The 19,873-nt window shown below is 48.2% G+C and overlaps 1 protein-coding gene across 1 annotated transcript; it reads right to left on the reverse strand.

Moving 5' to 3' along the window:
• Positions 1–1,094: 1,094 nt before the first annotated feature.
• DDIT4 (DNA damage inducible transcript 4) lies at positions 1,095–2,348 on the reverse strand. Its single transcript, XM_056849441.1, has 2 exons — positions 2,167–2,348; positions 1,095–1,594 (listed from the first exon to the last, which is right to left on the reverse strand). Exons 1-2 carry the CDS (start codon positions 2,345–2,347, stop codon positions 1,101–1,103), a joined length of 675 nt encoding a protein of 224 aa, XP_056705419.1. The 5' UTR covers position 2,348; the 3' UTR covers positions 1,095–1,100.
• Between the last annotated feature and the right edge of the window lie 17,525 nt (positions 2,349–19,873).

Here is a 19,873-nt window from a genome sequence, read left to right on the forward strand (position 1 = left end):
CAGGCTGGCTTGAGCACTGCTCACCCATTTGAGAAACCACCAAAGAATTGAATGCCAAGTCAATTCCTTCCCAACTCCCACAATCTTTGGGCCCCCAAGCAAGATGGGATGAAAATCAAGGGAACAGAAGCGTATTAGAAACCATTTTTTATTAGAAAAGTAAAAAAAAATAACCACAAACAAGTTGCATAGGAAGTCTTCAAAATAACTTGATCAAGTGTACTCCATGTGAACAGTAATCAATGGAAGCACTACAGACCGACTGCGAGGGTTCCTGCCCCCCACCCCAAATCCCTCCCTGCATTCCCCTCACACCTCTCTCAGACATACAGAGCCATGATTCCTACTCAGAAATGGGGCACAATCCACTTAGTGCCCAGTGCCCCCCACCCAAACAGGCACCATTCAAACAAATGAGCAGAACAGCACGCTGGCACGCGGTGGATCGACACCCCTCCCCCCCATTCACGCCGAAGTCCTTACGTAGCTGCCCTATTGTAGCTGCCCCAGTGTCAGTAGTGGAGCGTCTTCAGGTTTGTCTGTTCTGGACAATGTTACACATTCTTGGTCCCTTTAGACCTTAACACTTAAGTAATTCACCTCTCCCGCAGATATCCATTGATTATTAGCTACTGCTATCTTCCTTAAAAAAAGAAAAGCTTACCAAAAAAAGGGCAACCTTCATGCACCCTTAGTGGGCAGCCCTGCTGCTGTTACCACATCAGCTGTCAGGAAAAGTACTTCTTTTAAGTCAGTCGAGAGAAAATTGTCCCATAATCAGACAAGAGTTTTAAAGCTAGCACAGTGTCCGGGCCTAGTCAAGAGCGGGCTTTTTTCCCCTTCCTGCCGGAGTTACTAAAAAGCAAAGAGTGCCGTTTTTATTCTCAAGTCTCGCCTTCTTCTTCTGACTATTTGCCTACTACACCTCTGTAAATCAAACTTCTGTTCTAAACTAACCTACGGCGGCTGTGGATCCACATCTCAAAACCAGCTTATGCTCCACAGCCCTTTTAAGTAAGATGCCTTCCCAGTTTTGTTCGGCGTGGGCCACCATCTTAAGGAGAGTTAAATGCTTGGTTACATCCTCCAGGGCGACAACTTCAACACTCCTCTATAAGCAACTGTTCGGAGCTATAGAGCTTCTTTTTAATGACCCTGAAGCCCGTGCTGAGCTTCAGGGACTGACTGAAGCCGGGAGAGAAAGCCGAGCCAGAGCTAAAGAGTCCCTGGATCTTCGGCCACAGGCGGGAATCCAGTCTCAGAATCAGGGTCAGCTGGAAGGTAGGCACTAGGCTGGGGTCGACGGCAATCTGCCCCACACTATGGCACCCCTTCCCTTGCTCCACACACAGGTCAATGAGAGCCCCCCTCAAGCCACAGGGCTCCTTATAAGCCAGGTGGAGCAGCTCCTTGCCCACTTGAGCGACCAGCTGGTTCGGCATGAGGAGCTTGCAGGGGCGGCTGGAGTGGATCTTGGCTTTGTTCAGGCTCAGCTGGATCAGCTTCATCAGGTTGGCACACAGCAGCTCGTCCCCGGGGTCGTTCAGCAAGTCAAAGTCTGGCAAGGATACTTCGTCCAGGTACTCCTGGGCATCTGCCCAAGAAAAAGGAAAAAAAAACAATGCAATGTGTTTATTTTGGTGCCGTCAGCCCCATTCATCCCAGACAGCTTTGGTAAAGGGATATGAACGCGGCAGCCCAGCATGGGGGAAGAGCAGCCCAGAAGGACGGCCTCCGCCTCCGGAGGGCCCCACCGACCGCAACAGCGCTGCACCCCACTCGAAACAGCCGCTCTTCCTACACGGCTGTTAACGCCGCCCCCCAAGTCCCCCACACCCACTTGGGGGCCTGCCTCAATCCAGAGCATGCTCAGTCGAAGCCAGCCCAGAAAATTCGATGGGACCTTAAGATGCAAGGAAGAGCCCACCTGAGCCGTGCATTGGGAAAGGGGGCGGGAGGAAGGGAGACAGGTGCCAGGCTTTGCTTGCAGATCTTCCCACCCAGCAGTCCCCGGCCCATTTCCACCCCAAGCCGTCCTTCAATTGCACCCACCACCGGAGCACTTTCTGCCTTCCCACCCACCACAGCTCCAAAAGCCCCCTATGCTTTAAGACGCTCCTTAATCCCTCTATGCACCCCAAGATCCCCCCCCCCAAAAAATCTTACCCCCTTCGGAGCTCAAACTGCTGTCCAGAGATTCGCAATCCGAGCTCTCCAGCCCAGCGGCGGCGCGACTGGCGGCTGCTCCTTGGTAAGCGCTCTTCCCCCAAGCGAAGGAGGGCTGCTGCTCTCTTTGCTCCGGGATGGGAGGCAGCGAAGCCGAGAAGCTGTCCCATAAGACCGGCATCTTCGCCTTCCCGGCGGTCGGCGGTCCCTTTTGCCCCCGGATCGACGGCTCTGCAGCGGGGGAGGGGAAACACAGGCAGGATCAGAACCCCGGACCAGTCGGCAGAGCGGCTGATGCACGGTCAGGAGGGTGCGAAAGGAGGACCCTTCGAAGCCTGCAGTATTTGCACGGCGGAGCGGCTGATGCACGGTCAGGAGGGTGCAAAAACACCCTTCGACGCCTGCAGTATTTGCACAGCAGAGCGGCTGATGCACAGTCAGGCTGGTGCAAAACACCCTTAGAAGCCTGCAGTATTTGCACGTCGCTTTAAATGCCATTGCGCGGGGGGGGTGATTAATTTTTTTGCATATATCAATGCACACTTACCGGGTCCGAAGCGCCAGAAGAGAGCGGCAAACGCAAGGCTGCTCCAACGTTGCAGCTAAAAAAAAGCGCCGATCCGGAGACGCCGCAGCAGCCGCGCGCAACCTCCCTCTCGCCCTTCTCCTCGGCACTGGCCTCGCGCCCCGCCGCTTAAATACTCCGGTCGGGGAGAGCCACGCCCCCTCGGCGGCGCTCGCCCCCTCGGCTCGCGGGGCCCCGCCGCCGCTCATTGGCCGGGAGGGGAAGCGGGGCCGGGCCAATCGCGAGCGAGCTCACGTTCGCAACGTTGTCTCCTGCCCGGTGACAGCGGCTTCGCGACACGCCCCCTTTTTTTTTTTGTCTTGGTCCCGCACGGGGGCTGGAGCTGCGGGGAGGGAGCAGGAAGGGGGTTGGAAGCGGTGCCTGCAGAGCAGGGGTCCCCCCCCCTTTTGGAGCATGAGAAGCCTTTTTTAGCATCAGTAAATGTCACGGTCCTCCGTGCAACAGCAGTTGCACTTTTAATATTCATCGATTGAGAAAATACATTACATCACTAGGTAAAAAAGGTCAAGGTCCCCTGTGCAAGCGCCGGGTCATTCCTGACCCATGGGGTGACGTCACATCCCGACGTTTCCAAGGCAGACTTTGTTTGCGGGGTGGTTTGCCACGGCCTGACCCAGTCTTCTTCCCTTTACCCCCAGCAAGCTGGGTACTCATTTCACCGATCTCGGAAGGATGGAAGGCTGAGTCGACCTTGAGCCGGCTACCTGAAACCGACTTCCGTTGGGATCGAACTCAGGTCGTGAGCAGAGCTTGGACTGCAGTACTGCAGCTTGCCACTCTGCGCCACGGGGCTCCTACATCACTAGGAAACAAATGATAATACTCAGCGCACATATGGATTCACAGAACCCCCCTTGCAATAACTCTGTGGCCCCCATGGGTCCACAGCTCACTAGTTGGGAACCACTGCTGTAGAGCAAGGGGAGAGGGGCGCAATGGCAAGGGTTCGAGAATTATTTTTTTTGGGGGGGAACCTCCTCTCTCTCTCTCTCTCTCTCTCTCTCTCTCTCTCTCTCTCTCTCTTTCTCTCGGTTCTGGCGAACGCGGCAGGTTTCCTAGGAAGGCATGCTCAGAATACGGTCGAAGGCTTTCACGGTCAGAGTTCATTGGTTCTTGTAGGTGATCCGGGCTGTGCGACCGTGGTCTTGGTATTTTCTTTCCTGACGTTTTGCCCGCAGCTGTGGCAGGCATCTTCCGAGGAGTAACGCTGGAGGACAGTGCATCTCAGTGTCAAGTGTGTAGGAAGAGTCATATATAGTCAGAAAGGGGTTGCGTTTGAGCTGAATCATTCAGCTCAAACCCAACCCCTTTCTGACTATATATTACTCTTCCTACACGCTTGACACTGAGAGACACTGTCCTTCGGTGTTACTGAAGACAGCCCGGATAACCTACAAGAGCATGCTCAGAAGTTTAGGCCTTGGGTGTCAACGGGTTTGACTCCCAAGTAAAAAAAAAAAAAAACCAAAACAAAAGCCGTCTTTGCTGAAGAGCAGTAACTCAGTGCTGTTTGCAAGCTTGGGGGTTCTCAAGAACTCTTCATCAGGCCGGAAGACATCGCTGCAGCCTGGAGGCGAATAATAAGCCTGGCTTTTGATTTTGGATTTTGCTGTGGATCGACGTGGCCACCGGCCTTTTGTTATTTTTGGTCTGCTCCCAAATAAGTGTGGCCTAATTCTGAAAGGTGCTTAAATGCTTGGTACAACCCGATCCCGGTGGAAAGGATTCCCTGGTGGGGGTTACTTGTCTCACTAAACCTCTCATTCTTGTTTGCGCATTTCCTTAGGAGCACTCACTGGGGCCTTTTATTCATGGAAGGTTTTGCCTTGGATTTGCCACTCTATAGATGCACATTTTCCCCATCCGAGTTCTCAAAATTCTGCATGGGGGCTTATTGTTGAGCTTCGAGAATATGGATGGGCGGGAAAGCGCATCTAAAGAGTGGCAAATCCGAGGCAAAACCTCCCATGCATCAATGGCATGGGTGTTTGGTGGTGGAAAGCGTTGTCAAGTCGCAGCTGATTTCTGGCAACCCAGTAGGGTTTTCAAGGCAAGAGGTGGTTTGCCATTGCCTTCTTCTTCGTAGTGACCTGGGGGTTCCTTGGTGGTCTCCCATCCAAGTACCAACCAGAGCCAACCCTACTTAGCCTCCGATATCTGATGAGATCGGGCTGGCCTGGGCTTTACTTCTGCGAAAATGTCCTTAAGGTGAGACTGTCAATGTCCACAGAGTTGTTTTTTTGGGGGGTAGGAGAGGTAGGAAGGCGGGAGAGCCTCTAGCAGCCTAGTAACCCTGTCTTCAGCACATTAGCCATGATCCTACGGCTCCATTGAGCGAGGCTCTGGAATACAAGGGAGTGGGGCTCCATTAAAAGCGACGTGGAGATCCTTCTTCTTGTTAGGGGCTGCAAAGTCACAAAAACCAAGCGGCAAGGTATCATCCCTGCTCAGCAAGGAAGCAGTGGCAAAGCCAGTGTTACACACCCTGAGAGCTGCACTGCTCCATCCTCCCTTTCCCACTCTCTTTGCCGCTTGACCTGCCCCGCTGTGGCGCAAGGCAAGAGCCACGTTTTTCTCACACCCCAAGGCCAGTTAGCAGCAGGTTACTTGGGGGGGGGGTCAGGGGATTAAACCCCTCGTCAAGGTGACTTTCGGATGTCTGAATGGTGCCTATTAAGATTGGGTTAGTTCTGCCGATTTACCGTGCGCTATGCGCGGGTTATTCAAGAGGTACGTCCTGCTGTGTTCAGAGGGGTTTTGCTCTCGGGTTGGTGTGCTTTGGGTTAGCATCCCTGCCCTGCAGTCCTTTTGCAGAAAAACCCCAGTCTGGGATTCCAGTCTAAAGAGCCAGCGTAGGGTAGTGATTAAGAGCAGTGGACTCTGATCTGGAGAACGGGGTTTGATTCCCCACTCCTCCTCCACACGAGCGGCGGAGGCTAATCTGGTGAACTGGGTTGGTTTCCCCACTCCTACACATGAAGCCAGCTGGGTGACCTTGGGCCAGTCACAGTTCTCTTAGAGCTCTCTCAGCCCCACCTTCCCCACAGGGTGTCTGTTGTAGGGAGGGGAAGGGAAGGTCCTTGTATGCCCATTTAATTCTTCCATAAGTGGTAGAGAAAGTCGGCATATAAAAACCAACTTCTTCTTCTTCTAAACCTAAAGGGTTCAGACCGGGAACGCTCTGCAACTATACAAAGCCAAAGAAAAGTCGGCCATCCGGTCGGTGGTTGATGAAGCGACCGACCCAAACTTGAACTCATAGCTTGGCCGCTGCTGCCGCTGCACCTCCTCTGGTGGAAATTAAAGGGGGGAGGGATAGCGCGGCAGAAGCTTCTGGCCCTTTCCTTTCGAAAGTGTTGTTGCCAACCACGGCAACTGTTGCGTCGGCGGGGTGATCGAGTGACATTTAAAGAGCAACTCAAAAAAAGATATGGGGGAAAACGCACGGGCGCTTTAGCCTCCTCTATTCCCTGTTTCAGCCAGGATTCAGCCAGGATCGAACGCACGTTCGGCGAAATGCATGCGTTTGATCCTGGCTGAATCCTGGCTGAAACAGGGAATAAAGGAGGCTAAAGCGACCATGCGTTTTCGCCCTATAAACCTTGGTTACTAAAGTTTTTTTGGGGGGGGTGGGGCCCCTCCGTTTTATGTCATGCTATTTGCATTTTTGCAACACCCCGAACTCTGGGGTGGGGTGGGGGCTTTCTTTTCGGCGTCTTGGTTTGTTCCCCCCAGCGGCGCGCCGCCAAACCTACGGCAAAACTTCGGTCCGCGCTCCACTTTCTTTTCTATATTTTTTTTATTTTTATAACATAAAACAAAACAAACAAATGCAATAATAAAAAGAAAGTAAAAAGAAAATACAAAAGAGTATCAATTGTATGCTCTAGTGAATACATTCATAGTTACAAAGTTGGAAAGTTCCAAAAACAAAAATACCCTTTTGACCCTCCGCCCACCTTAAAAAGTGACCCATCACCAGACTTCCGAAGAAGTGTCTCGCGCTCCACTTTCGACCAGATTCTGGGGCCCCTTTACGCACGGGGAGGTCTTGCCTTGGATTTGCCGCTCTGTAGGGGGCACGTTTGCCCCATCCGAATTCTCAAAAGCTCTGCCTTATTGTTGACTTTGGAGAATGTGGATGGGGGGGGGGGAAGTGTCCCCTATAGAACGGCATTTAAAATCCAAGGCAAAAAAAAAAACCCGTGCACAAACGGCCTTGCGTCGCAGAGTCCCCCGGACTCCAGGGGCTTGAGGATCGCGCCGGGTCTGTCCAAACCCGTTTCGGGACGGCCGCCCCAGCGCGTGACCAATGGGACATGCTGGCTTAGGGCCAATAGGATCCGTTTGCTTAGCCAATAGGGCGTTAGGAAACAAACAGCACACAAGCTCAATATTTTACAAACAGATCGCTTGTCTTTTATAAAGTAAGTTTCTTCATGCAATAAATGCTTTCTATAATATGCCAATCGGGCGAGCAGGGTTTAGGATCCTTCGTGCGGAACTCAAGCTCCTAAGTCTCCCCTTGCTTACTACCCTACTAGATACATACGCAGCAACACCATTGATTGAGCACCGTGGAGCTGATAAGGCCAGGTCTTGCCGCAGCTCCTCGGGTGGAGGGGGAGGGTCGGGGCAGACGGCGGGCCCCGCACGTAGAGGCTGTTGACGCCAGGGGGAAGGATCCGCGTGGCCCTAGCGCCCGCCGCGTTCTCAGTCGGCCGGTGCAAATGCCTGCGGAGGTTGCATCAGGAAGGGGGAGGAAGATCCCTGCCGAGCGTGCAAGAAAGCAGCTGGTTTCATCAGAAAAGCAGGAAGGACCTTAAATATATGCAAAGCGGGGGGGGGGGTTTCTTCCTCTTAACACTTAAATCTCTTTGTCGAGTGACATCTCAAATACCCTGAACTAAACAGTGGGTGAAGGAAGCCACCTTGAACCATGAGGACAGGCGGGGTACTAATGTTTTAATAAATAATAAATAAATAAGGGGCATAGAATCTAAACAGAGAGAGGGAAAGATCCCAAATGAAACCTTTTTCGTTGGAAAGATGAGACAAAACTGATTCGGAAAAAAAGCAAGAGGGGGAAATTAAACTGCAAAGGAAAAGACAACTAAAACAAGAGTCAGTCCTCACAGTCAGGTTTTATATATTGATCTCATGTGAGCTGATTTTTTTCTTTTTCAGAGGTTGAGCACAGACTGCGGTTCAGAGCATGCCCAAACTGTAACCCATCACGCCTTGACAAATGGGCTGGAATAGGAACATGAGGATTTCAGGATCTCCCTGGCGAAATGCTTGCCTATGTTTGCAAAAACAACACCAAAAAAACTCCCCCAAAAACAAGATGTGTGAGTAAAATGGTTGAAATGAAGGCAAAATTGAGCTGTAAACCTATTAATAATTCTATGCTGCATTTATAGTGCATGGTCAGTGCTCAAAGAGCATCCATTATTCTTTTAATAATGCTTACAATGGCTCTGCCAGGCCTATCTGTATTATTATCTCTATAACAAAAAGGCGGGGCTTTCCTCAGGCCATTGAATGCATTTCTAGAGGAGGTGAGATTCTGGCTAGGGATTTTCCAGCTGACACGCTTAGTCACCATTCGGCACCAGCTCTTGATGTGCCCAGACAAATCTCAACATGACCAAATTTGTAATCTGATGGTGTTAAAAAAGAGAAGCATCGTTGCTGATTTTTATACTTGATGGTTTCCTGCAGCTACTTACATGCTGGATAATTCCCACAAGGAAACGAAGATTTCCCCCAGACTTGTCTTGACCAGTCCAGAAATACATACATTTCAGTCCTTGCCTCACAATTCATTTCCCATAATTCTATGCTTTGCTTGGGCACATCCAGTGTGAACTGAGATTAGCATCTAGATCAGGGGTCTAGATCAGGGGGCTGGATCCGACCCCTTGAGAGCTGTTATCCGGCCCACGAGGCAGCCCACCCCCTCTCGATCTGGGCTGGTGAGGCATGGCCCGGCCCAGCCAAGTGACATTTATGTCATATCCGGCCCTCATAACAATTGAGTTCGACACCCCTGCACTAGATGATTCTCCAGAGAAGGCCTGGAACAATTAACTTCTTCTCTGAAATCTGCTTTTCTTTATCTTTCATTCTTTGTCACTCAGTATGCATGTATAGCTCAGTTTCATGTGCTTTGTATGTACATGATGTAATCAGAACTGACTCCAGTTGCTGCACACAGAGTGGGCATTACTAACAGTTGAAGTCATAAGCACCCTGATTTGGGAATAAGTCTAACTGAACTTTAATTTCCAAGTGGCTCTGATGGTCTAGCCAAAATCAGGAAGATGAGGATGGGATTAATCATTATGTTATGTGAGCTTGAGGAATAATGGTTCAGTTGCCACAAGGAACATGTGTGTGTGTGTAAAGTGCCATCAAATCACAGCCGACTTATGGCAACCCCTTATGGGGTTTTCATGGCAAGAGACTAACAGAGGTGGTTTGCCAGTGCCTTCCTCCGCATAGCAACCCTGGTATTCCTTGGTGGTCTCCCATCCAAATACTAACCAGGGCTGACCCTGCTTAGCTTCCGAGATCTGTCGAGATTGGGCTGTACCATGCTGCCTTTCCTCCCACAAGGAACATAGGAGGGTTATTATTATCACAAGAGGTGCCCTGCTGGATCAGACCAGTGATTCATCTAGTCCAGAAAGACTCTGCAAAAAGGCGATGGAAACCACCTCTGCTTCTCACAATGCCCTTGCTGGCATTGCCCTGGCATCTCCAGTTAAAAGAATCAGGTAGCCTCTTTTGGAAAGCTGCTGACAGTCAGAGTAGACAACATTACTTCGATAGACCAAAGTTCTGGTGCATGTGTTTTTCATGGCTGTGAACCCACAGAGCATACAATTATATATTAATTATTGACTTCTTTATTTTTACCCCACCGTTTCTTTCCCCATTCAAACAGGGCATCCTTGTATAGACTGCAGGCCATTGGCTTCCATTTCGTGCTTTCCTAGCGTGTGTTTTTTCTATGCAAGTCATCATTAGTGTGGCTTACAGAGACGTTGTGTGAGTGGAGTGGGGTGGGTTCTTAAAACAGCAAATGGGAAAGGAGGTGGTTTCATGAATCAGTCTTTCTTCCCCCTCTTTCTAACAACTATGAATGAAAACCTATTTGAATGGAAATTTACCAAGTCAGTTTACTGGCTGTCATAACACAAAACATCTCGGCCCTCGAAAACACTTATCGCACAGTTCTCTCTCTGTGTCACCCTGCCTGTGAGTATCATCTCTCCCCGCTGTTGTGAAACTGAGCAGCAATAGCGTTAAGCCAAGGTTGCAAGCCAAGCACACAAGCTGGGATGTATCTTCACTGATAACATTGACACTGAAGCTCAGGGTTTACAGGTCCCTCATTCAGGAGGCTCATCCAGGATCCATTGTCACAGGATTGACCATGGCTCAGTGGTAGAGCATCTGCTTGGCATGCAGAAGGTCCCAGGTTCAATCCCTGGCATCTCCAGTTAAAGGGACTATGCAGGTAGGTGATGTGAAACACCTCTGCCTGAGACCCTGGAGAGCCGCTGACGGTCTGAGTAGACAATATTGACTTTGATGGACCAAGGGGCTGATTCAGTAGAAGGCAGCTTCATGTGTTCATGTGATTATACCCCCATTCAGTGCCTCTTGCTGAAATCAGAACATTTTGCATTGTAAATATTAGTTAATTTAATTTTTTAAAAGATTTTTAGATTAATATATATGTGTGTGTGCCTTATGGTCTATTTTTAAATTGTTGATTAATGTATTGTATTGTTGTAAGTCACCCTGGGCCTGGCCTGTGCCGGGAAAGGGCGGGGTAGAAATCTAATAAATACATAAATAAATAAATTCAGAAACTATGCTTTACATTTCCATCTGGATTGCTCTCCAAGAAGGGCTCTATGCACAAGAATTTCTGCTCAGCGCTGGGCATGTTTTGCTGCAGGTCGTTCGTGGCAGTTGCCTGTCATTCTCATAAATGTGCCAGATTCCAAAGTAAAATTGGTGGATGTGTTGAAACTCTGACTCTCTCAAGTGAGTTAAAAAAAAAATCTTACCATTCTTGATGTTTTAAAAAAGGTTTCCAGTCCTTAAGGACATGTCATCATAACGTTCTAAAAATCATCTTGGCAATAATGAGGGCTGGAGAAACTAGCACTGGGGATTGTCTAGATTCTAACAAGAACTGGTGGGCCTACTAGATAAGTGCTGCAAGCCCCCCACACAGTAGTAGTAGGGTTGCCAGGTCCCTGTTCACCACTGGCGGGAGGTTTTTGGGGTGGAGCCTGAGGAGGGCGGGTTTGGGGAGGGGAGGGACTTCAATGCCATAGAGTCCAATTGCCAAAGCGGCCATTTTCTCCAGGGGAACTGATCTCTATCGGCTGGAGATCAGTTGTAATAGCAGGAGATCTCCAGCTAGTACCTGGAAGTTGGCAACCCTAAATGGTAGACAATAGATAAATTGCATAAACAAAAAACATAAGCAGCACTGGAGATCTGCATAACCCAGTGATGACTGTATTACAGGACAGAGTCTCACATCTATCCATTGAAAAACCTCCCCGGTTCTGGTGTGTCCATTTTCTCTACCTTCAGCTTGCACAGAACGCGATTATACTGTAGTAGATAAATTTGCCACGTTTTTTATCCTATTCCTTTTTCCAAGGAGCTCAGGAAGGCATTCAGAGTTCTCCTCTCCCTCCAGAAAGAGACCAAGGACACTCAATCACTTTATGGCCGGGTAGGGCTTTGAACCTAGATTTCCCCAGTTTGAGTTCAGCGTTCCTAGATCTGAGGAAGATCCAGCAGCTGCTGTGCACACACATTTGGACTCTGCTAAGGGTTTTGCATGCATCCATATCTGGGCTTGCAACCCTGTGCAAACTTGGAGTAAGCCCCATTGAGCGCAGTGGGATTTACTTCTGAATAAATATGCACAGCATTGTTCTGCACGTCTGTTTAAGAGGAGAGGGGCTCCAGCTGAACCCAGGACTGGGCTCCCATATTAGCCAACTCATTTATCTTGTTGGTGCTCATTGCACGCAATGCACACACTGTTCTTGTCCTTGAAGCCAATTCCAGCTACTTCAGCTACCACATGGTAATTTTTTCTAGGCTTTAAAAAAATCCAGGACAACTTCAAGTATCGCTCTAGATCAGTGGTTCCCAAAGTGGGCAGTACCACCCCCTGGGGGGCGGTGGGATCACCTAGGAGGGCACTAAGAGGCAAGGGGGCAGCAGGGGGCGCTAGAGGTGGGCCCCTTAAACTGTGTTGTTCACTAATTTACAAAGGATCAAGCTGTGGCACCACGCTGGCAAATTCGGTGGAAACTATCAGAATTTTTTCCCAGACTTTGAAGAGCTGGCCTGGTACCACTGAATCAAGCCCATCAGTTTTGTTGAATAAATTAAAACGGAAAAGTTTTAATTTGATTTTGAATCGATGTGCAATTAATTGCTGCTGTTTTGAAATTTTATTGTTATTATCTTCTTTGCAAAACCCCTATTTTGAATAATACTTTTTATAGGATAGGGTAGGGGGCGCTGGGGTTGAGTTTGTGGAACCAAGGGGGTGGTGGCCAGAAAGGTTTGGGAACCACTGATCTAGATGCTTGGTAATGTTGCATTTGCATGGGAAATCTGAGCTCTTTATTAGCATGTTTATACTTCAAAAAGGTAAAGGGTAAATTCATCTTACCAAATCCTTGTCTAGGGTTACCAACTCTGGCTTGGGAAATTCCTGGAAATTTGTTGGGGGGAGGGTATGACCGGGGAGGTCAGAGTTGGGGAGGAGCGGGAGATCAGCAGGAATGTGATGCCATCTGCCCTTTGAAGCTGCCATGTCCTCCAGGGGAACTGATCTCTGCAGTCTGGAGATCAGTTGTCATTCCAGAACTCCAGGCCCCAACAGAAGGCTGAAAAACTTGCATGTCTACAGTGTGTCCATCATTAGGGTTGCCAGGTCCATCTTCGCCACCTACGGGAGGATTTTGGGGCAGAGTCTGAGGCGGACGGGGTTTGGGGAAGGGAGGGACTTCAATGCCATAGAGTCCAATTGCCAAAGCGGGCATTATCTCCAGGTGAACTGATCTCTATCGGCTGGAGATCAGTTGTAATAGCAAGAGATCTCCAGCAATTACCTGGAGGTTGGCAACCCTAGTCCATCATGGATCCTGTCAACCAGGTGTGTGTACTGATAGGCTACACACAAATTCCCCCCCCCCCACAGCAAATAGCAGTTCCCTCGGGCCGTTTAAGTCAGGAAAATGGTATAGAGTGGAAGGCTTAAGTCTCCTCTCCCTCCACACCCTAGTCCCAATCCAAACTGAGCCAGGATGCCTGGAAATTAAGTTCCCAGTGTGAAAATAGCCGAACATGTCTGTTATCGGGACACATGGAATGTATGAAGACTTAGTAACATGCAAGTTGGCCCAGAGAAAATTAACTGGGCTGATGGGGTACGAGACAGTATTCTGACTAAGGGGAGAAAAAGATTTCTAGAGGCAGGGCTGCCAAGAGTCACCATGGGCCCCCACGTAAAGATCCCTTCTGGGCCCCTTTCATCCTACCCAGTACCAACCCATACATCATATGAAAGCCAGTTACATAATCTGCCCAACTTCATGGGCCCCCAGTTTGACCCTGGAATTTGGTGTCCCATTCTTGGTACTCCTATCAAGGGGTCAAAGCCAAGGCATAGTCTGTGACTGGGTTCATCCCTGGCAGGGTTTTAATACCAGAACTCTGAGTTCTGGCATACAGGAAGTAGTAATAATGAAATGTGCCTTTGAGCATGTGCAGAGTGCTTTTCTCTTCATCACCAAATGGCCACAGTCTGTCGCCACTCATAGGGAGTGGGATTTCAAGGGTAGATGGTGTGACTCACCTCAGACCCCACACCTGTTGGAAATTAACCCTGGCTAGAGCAGAGATAAGGGAATTAGGCTGGCCATTTCTATCTTTCTAATTGCTCACTATGTTACCCTGGGAACAATCACGATCTGGGTTTTGTTCCAGTGACCCAATCTATAAAACATGGGGGACAACATTGCCTTATCTTCAGTCCTGTCTTCTAATGTTTCTTTGGAGCTTGTACAACACTCTAGATATGCACATTCATTATTAAGTAAAGGCTAGAATGGAAAATTGACTTATAGGCAACATATTTATTTAGATATTTTTATCCTGCTTTTCTTCCCAGTAGGACCCAAAGCAGATTACAATATTGTTCTCCCATTTTTTTTAACAACAGCCTTGTGAGGTAGGTTAGGTGGAGAATTGACAGGCCGAAGGTCACCCGGTGAGCTTCCGTGGCAGAGTAGAGATTCACATATGGGTTTCACAGATCCTAGTCTGACCCCTGAAATGGCTACACCATGCTGGCTCTATTTTATTGTACTGCTGACACATTTTTCACTTGGTCTCTTGAATACCATCCTTTGCAAAGCGGCAGAGATAATTAGGTTACAGCATCCATGGGGTAGAGAATACCTGGTAGCCGCAAAAGGCATGAGGCAAAGCCTTCAGACGAACACAGATGAAGCTCAAGTTGCTATTTTGCCCATGATGCTCGCGCTTGCTGCAGATGGTTTGTAGGGGACTCGTAGATCATTTGACCTCAATTTACAGAGAACAATTGGTCCGCAGCGGCTGACCTTGATTCCACCATTAAAGTCATCCATATTGACGGCAGACAAGCTGGCAACAGTTCAAGGTAGACTTGGTTCAAGTTCATCATTGCTGACAGCGTAGGTGACCTGTGAGGCAAACACCTTGTTAAGGAAAGGGGCTGAGAACAGGCAGGAATGGGAGGTTTGCACACGACTACCTGTGATTCCAGAATGCCAGGTAATACCACAGGGTCGCCTATCTTCCTCATACCTTGTTTGTGAGCTTCCTGTGTACATCTGGCCAGTCACTAAATGGCAAATATCCATGTTCAAAGGTGGGCAGCATCCAATTCTCCACAGCTTGAGAAGCAGCAAGTACCTGGTGCAAAGGGCTGGTGTGTCAAAAGATTATCAGTTTGTCTGGAAAGCCTCAATATACAGGACTGAGGCTGGTCAGTGTCTGCATGGGAGATCACCCGGCAGTGCTTTGGAAGAAAGTGCTTTATCCATATTCTAATAGCCAAGGGCTGGCCACAATGCAGATAAATCTGCAAAAAAGGTCCTTCCCAACCACAGCGGAGTAGTTCTACAAACCCAAGAGAGCTCCCAGGTTTGCACAAAATTTGATTTAGTTAAAAAAAGTGTGTGTGTGTGTTAAAAGCCCAAATAGCAAGAGTGGTGTCTATGCATGTGTAGAGACGTTTTTTAAAACCTCAGAGTTTGGATGGAGGAGAAGGGAGGAATCAGCTGGAGAGGGGGTGGAAAAGGTGGGACTGGAGCACGGGCAGGACATGGTGAGGGGAGAAGCAGAGGCAGACACCCGGCAGGCAGGGGAGGGGGCGGGACACTGGGGATCTGCAGGAACATAAGATTTCCCCTCTCCCACAAGTCCTCACAGTAATTCCTCATCCCCAAACCTCTTCGTTTTGAGGTGTGTGTGTGTGTGTGTTAGAACCCTTGTACTGAAATGAGCAAGGAGGAGAATGTTCAAACTTAACTTCCTTCTACATCTCAGAGCAGCAGTGACTCCAGACAGGGTGTCTACTCCTCAATTGTAAGATATCTTAAAGGGCTGTGTGTGGTTTCCTCTTTCACTGCTCCCTTTCCCACTCGGGCTCCCCTGGGAGGTGGGAAACTCAGCCTTTTCCATGCAGTTGCCTCCAGCAGCAGGCCCGATCAACATAACCTGAACAGGGAGACAAAAGGATGGAAACCAGCCCTCCTCTCCGCAGCTATAGGCACCACTACCTGGATATGGGGAGGTAGAAGCCCCTGGTTAGGGCAACAACCGTGTTACAGCAGATAAGCCCCCCCCCACCCTCCAGCACATCGCCCTGAGCTAGAAACTTGCTGGACATAATTGTTGCCATGCTGCCCACATTCGCGTTGGCGTTGCGAAGCATGGGGTAGGGGTTAGCCAACAGATGAGGATCTGGGAGACCCAGGTCTGAATCCACACTCTGCCTTGGAAGCTTGCTGCGTGACTTTGGGCCGTCCACATGCTCTCAGCCTAACTTACCTCACAGGGTTGTTGTGAAGACAAAATGGAGGACGGGAGAATGATGTGAGACCCTTTGGGTCCCCATTAAGGAGAAAAACTGGGTATATGATGTAAAATAAACAAATGTTTGTATCAGTGTAACAGAAGCACAAAAGGACTTTGCATCGTATATGGAAGCTCTGAATTTTAATACTAAGGCTTGGTACTGACTAGAGGGGGGCAGCTTGGATGTCCTCCCTCCCATTTAAATAGTCAAGAGTGCCAGGTTCCCCTGTCTCCTAAACAGTTTTTGTCAAGTAATTTACAGCTGGAGCGGTGACAGATGCGACGATACACCCTTCCTTGGTCCCTTCGCCCCACACCATTCACCAAGCCAAAGCGAATTTGATTGAAGGGAGAATCTCATCAACGGGCAGTCCGTTCAGAAAGGAACATTACATGAGTCTTAGGTGGCTACAGACCTAGGCACATTGGCTTAAGAGTTCAAACCCCAAGTTAAAGTTACAAAGGGTAACTTTACATGAAGCTGTCTTATACTGAATCAGACCATCAGTCCATCAAGGTCAATATTGTCTACTCAGACTGGCAGCAGCTCTCTAGGGTCTCAGGAGGAGGCCTTTCACATCACCTACTGCCTGGACCTGGAGATGCCAGGGATTGAACCTGGGACCTTCTGCATCCAAACAGATGCTCCACCACTGAGCCACAACCCCTCCCCCATCAAATAACAGGTAATCCTAATATGCCTACTTTTCTTAATCAAGCAGTATCACATATATTGGTATTCTTCACTGTCCTCCCCACCCCCCACCCCAAGAGATGGGATGCCAGTAGGGTCACCAACCTCCAGATGATGGGTGTTCTCCCACTATTACAAATGATCTCCTGGAGAAAATGGCCGCTTTGGAAGGTGGACTCTATGGCATTAGACCCCATCTAAGTCCTTTTTCCTCCCCTATCCCTGCCCCCCTTAGGCTCCACCCCCAAATCAGATCAGAGTCCACTGCTCCAAACCCCTGCTCTTAACCACTGTACCATGCTGGCTCCCTAAGAAGAGTTGAGTTGAATGGGCGTGGGGAGGCAAACCCGAAGAAGAAGAGTTGGTTTTTACATGCCAATTTTCTCTACCTTTTAAGGAGACTCGAAATCTCAAACTGGCTTACAATCTCTGTCCCTTCCTCTTCCCACCACAGACACCTTGAGAGGTAGGGGAGGCTGAGAGAGCTCGAAGAGAACTGTCACTAGCCCTAGATCACCCAGCTGGCTTCATGTGTAGGAGTGGGGAAACCAACCCAGTTCACCAGATTAGAGTCCTCCTCTCTTAACCACTACACCATTCTGGGAAGGGAGGGACCTCAAACCCCAAGTAGCCATTTGCTACAGGGGAATGGATCTCTGTCGCCTGAGGATCAGTTGTAATTCTGGGAGATCTCCAGGCCCCACCTGGAGGTTGACAATCCTAACCTGAGGCCACCACCTCACCTTGCTTCATTATAGAGCCAGCCTGCTTCCATTTGACCTACCATAATACCCACGTATCAGCCTGTGCCTTGGTATTTGTGGTATGCGTTGTCTTCTTATTTTTATTCAACGTCCGATCAACAAGAGGACCACCCGCAACATTTTATTTTTTCAATACATTCATTTGTATGTTGCTTTTCAGTTGTACAGTTCCTACTGAGGTGGTCCAACAAAATTAAAAACAATAAAGAATTCTGAGTATACAATGATTGAAAAATCCATCAAAAGTATAAGCAAACAGATTAAAAAGAGAACACTCAAATCAGATCTTAGTAGGCAAAGAAATTAAGGCCTGATTCTCACAAACAGCAGACATGATCATTCTGCCCCTTTCCCGTGTGACTTTACGATATCAATTTTCAGTTCTGAATTAAAAACATATTTTGCAACATGGATGTTTGCATCACACCTTCTTAAACAGCAGGAAATGTGCAGTGGGCTCCCATTCCCTTTGAGTCAATTACCTTCTGTGTCATCAATATTGAAAACACCAGAACCAGCCTTCTGATGGGAACATAAAATGATCTGTTTTTTTCAATATAATTTTCCCTACTAACATTAATTTTTCTCAGTTCTTCTGAAAAACAAATCTGAGGGAACTAATTTAATAAAGTACACACATCACGAAGGAATAGGGTTGCCAACTGCCAGGTAGTGGGCACACACAAATTAGCAAGCTGTAAGTTAGTTAGCAAACAAAGAAACAGCTTCAAACTGCAAAACAATACAAGTTTGTATTAAACAACAGATATTCATGCACCATACATATGGTACAACAAACATGGACAATGTCCAGCCAAGTAAATTCTTTATACAATTGAAGCCACCGCAGGGAATATTGACAGTCCTGGGCTTGAGAGCATCTTTTCTCTTCAAGAGGTAAGGTAATAAGTCAATGCTACAGAAGTCCGGTTCACTTTCTGTTTTGGCTTATGTCAGCCTTCCTCAGGGGCTCACTAAATACAAGGCAAAAATAAACATGCAGTACAGAACGGCATAAACAAAGAATCAACAATATCATATATACAATCATATACTCACACGCTAGCTGTATTCACACTGCTTATGCGTTGGCAAATTTCAAACGCTAACGCCTCGTTTTTTAAGGGCTTTAGTCCCATGACAATGCAATTCACTACAGCTGTTAGATGTAACCTTAAACATCTAACAGCTGTAGTGAATTGCATTGTCATGGGACTAAAGCCCTTAAAAAACGGGGTGTTTGCCAACGCATAAGCAGTGTGAATACAGCTAGCGTGTGAGTATATGATTGTATATATGATATTGTTGATTCTTTGTTTATGCCGTTCTGTACTGCATGTGTATTTGTTGTTTAATACAAACTTGTATTGTTTTGCAGTTTGAAGCTGTTTCTTTGTTTGCTAACTGCCAGGTAGTAGCAGGAGATCTGCTAATTCAACTGATCTCCAGCCGATAGAGATCAGAGCACCCGGAGAAAAATGGCCGCTTTGGCAATCGGACTCTATGGCATCGAAGTCCCTCCCCTTCCCAAACCCCGCCCTCTTCTGGCTCCGCCCCCATAATATCCCGCCAGTTGAGAAGAGGGACCTGGCAACCCTACGAAGGAATCTGACTGCAGGCAAACTTGAGGAGGAAGGGACAGGAGGTACATAGGCCTTAAGGCATTAGAATGGATTGTATCACTTCAGCGGACAAGTGTGTGTGTGTAAAAACAAAAAACTCCACGTAAAGCGAAAATTACAGAGAAAGATTCTAGCCTAGCCCTTTGCCTACTGTGCTGGTTTTCTGCTTGCAGGGAGAGTCAGTGTGGTATAGTAGTTAAGAGTGGCGGACTAGTATCTAGAAGACCGTAGTTTGAATCTCCATTCGGGTCATGGAAGCTTGCAGGGTGACCTTGGGCTAGTCCTACTCTCTCATTCTAACCTGCTTCATAGGATTATTTATTTGTGAGGATAAAATGGAAGAGAGGAGAATGATGTAAGCTGCTTTGGGTCTCCGTTGGGGAGGTAGGCAGGGTAAAAATAAATCAATAAATAAAATTTTGACATGGAGAAGCATTCAGAACTCTGACCCTTCACCTGCAGTATGTAGTCCTATGTAGAGTGACTGCAATCTAAGCTTGTCCAAACCAGTGGCTTTAGACTGGGGGCAACTCTACACAGGACTGCTGCTGTTGTGTGACTGTAGCACTCTACCATTTTGTACTGCTATATATATAGATTAACAGATTTGTGGAATTTTTCAGCTTCAGGCATTAAAATACTTTAATGTTTCAACTCTGAGGCACCCCTACTAGGGAATAAATCCCAGTGATGACAGAGGACTTAATTTCTGAGGCTGGTCTTTTAAGGTCATATGATAGCTCTATGGTTCCCAACCTTTCCGTATGGTGATCCACAAATCCAAATGTATGGTATGGTGACCCATCCAGGGCTGGCCCAAGGTTTTCTTGCACCACAAGCAAACTAAGACCTTGGC

Source organism: Euleptes europaea, chromosome 5, assembly GCF_029931775.1.
Source record: "Euleptes europaea isolate rEulEur1 chromosome 5, rEulEur1.hap1, whole genome shotgun sequence".
Taxonomy (NCBI): Eukaryota; Metazoa; Chordata; class Lepidosauria; order Squamata; family Sphaerodactylidae; genus Euleptes; species Euleptes europaea.

Coding starts and splice junctions, on each gene's coding strand:
- DDIT4 (XM_056849441.1), bottom strand. CDS start 2,347: ATGCCGGTCTTATGGGACAGCTTCTCGGCTTCGCTGCCTCCCATCCCG. Junction 1,595..2,166: donor CAGTTTGAGCTCCGAAGGGG/GTAAGATTTTTT, acceptor TTTCTTGGGCAG/ATGCCCAGGAGTACCTGGAC.